The following is a 1407-nucleotide window of genomic DNA, read 5'->3' as shown; positions in this document are numbered from 1 at the left end:
GCTCCTTCCCAAGATCAGCTGGGGCATACGTGAGCCTGGGCTGACGCCGGGCTGGGCGTCCTGCGGTTACTTGGTGGCAGCAGACAGTGCCCCTGACAATGGGGGTGCCATGTTGACCTTGTGGTTTTCAGAAGTCAGCCTCCAGGTCTGCCTCAGCCTGGGCACGGAGACCTGACACTGAGCTGCACACAGGGCCCTGCAGAGGCTCTGGATGTGGGAGAACCAGGTCTGTGGGATGCGGGTCAAGGCTTCTCCCCCTCAGCCACCACAGCCGTGGGCCTCCACGGCGGGGTTCTGAGTCCCGCGGTCACACTCCTAAGGAACTGCTTGGCTCTTCCTGGTCAGTGGGCCCATGCTCACCCTCCCTCCTGTCTCCCCAGCCATGGAGGAGTTAATCGTGGAGCTCCGCCTCTTCCTGGACCTGCTGGACCACGAGCACCTGACCTCCACCGTCCGGGAGAAGAAGGCTGTCCTCGCCAACATCCTGCTCAGGATCCCGGCCCCCAAAGGTGTGTCCCCCACGGTCCCCCCCCCCACTTCAATCACCGAGGGTGCTTCTTGGGAACCGGCGGGCTCACGGGGCTGTGGTCAGTTTTCCATTTGACCCTTGTCTCTTCTCATGCATCCTGTCCATTCAGCATCCACCCCTCCTCCCCTGCCTCCTTGGGCTGCGCCCACCCCAGCCTCCTGGTCCCCACCCCTCCCAGCTCTGTCCTGGGGTCAGTGCTGCCCTCCTGATAGCCAGTGGCTGGTGACACCAAGGTCCATCACCTGCCCATCCTCCCTGAGCCTGAGCAGATGGTTGGAGGTTCCAGGCGGGAGAAACAACTAGGGCCAGGTGCTCCTTAGGGGCATGTCCTGTTTGGCTACTGAGACTGAGTCACGAGGTGCCGTTCATATGCAGACGTGAAGGGGGACCGAGGGCCCCCTCGGGGGCTCCACCTGCCTCTCTCTGACCAGTCAGTCTGGCCCTTGCTGCTCAGACAAACACGTTTGTTCAAACTTCTGGGGCTGGCCTGTGTTTTTGCCAGTCCCTTGGCTGTGGCCAGGCTTGAAGAGAAAGGTGGAGGCGTGGGGACCGCAAGTCCTCCCCGCCATTCATAGATTCATCGGGAGGCCCACCTCAAGGCCCTGTGGGGGCTCTGGCCATGTCCCAGGGTGGGCCTTCGGGAGATGACCCAGTGGGGGTCCCGGGCAGGAATTCCAGTGGCCTTCATCATTATCACTGTGGTCTGTGTGAGAGTGGACTTGCCTGTGGCTCCTATCCCAGGATGCCCGTCTTGTCCGCTGACCCTGGGTGGTGCGGCCCTTCCTTCCGCCCTGCTCTCCCACTTTGGGGCGATTCTGCCCTCCTGGTTACCTGTAGTCCCCAGTCCCCAGAAACGGGTCACCCTGCTGTCCCTGTCC

The 1407-nt window shown here is 62.5% G+C and overlaps 1 protein-coding gene across 1 annotated transcript in view; it reads left to right on the top strand.

Moving 5' to 3' along the window:
* Positions 1-1407, top strand: part of AFAP1 (actin filament associated protein 1) — a 57446-nt gene that overhangs the window by 6938 nt on the left and 49101 nt on the right. The window contains exon 2 of the mRNA XM_004715061.2: positions 381-509. Within this exon, the coding sequence (XP_004715118.1) occupies positions 383-509 (127 nt within the window). The 5' untranslated portion in view covers positions 381-382. The remainder of the gene's footprint in view (positions 1-380; positions 510-1407) is intronic.

This window comes from Echinops telfairi, unplaced genomic scaffold (assembly GCF_000313985.2).
Source record: "Echinops telfairi isolate 266 unplaced genomic scaffold, ASM31398v2 ScPeMD7_28;HRSCAF=97, whole genome shotgun sequence".
Lineage (NCBI taxonomy): Eukaryota > Metazoa > Chordata > Mammalia > Afrosoricida > Tenrecidae > Echinops > Echinops telfairi.
This window is presented reverse-complemented; position numbering and strand designations above follow the sequence as displayed.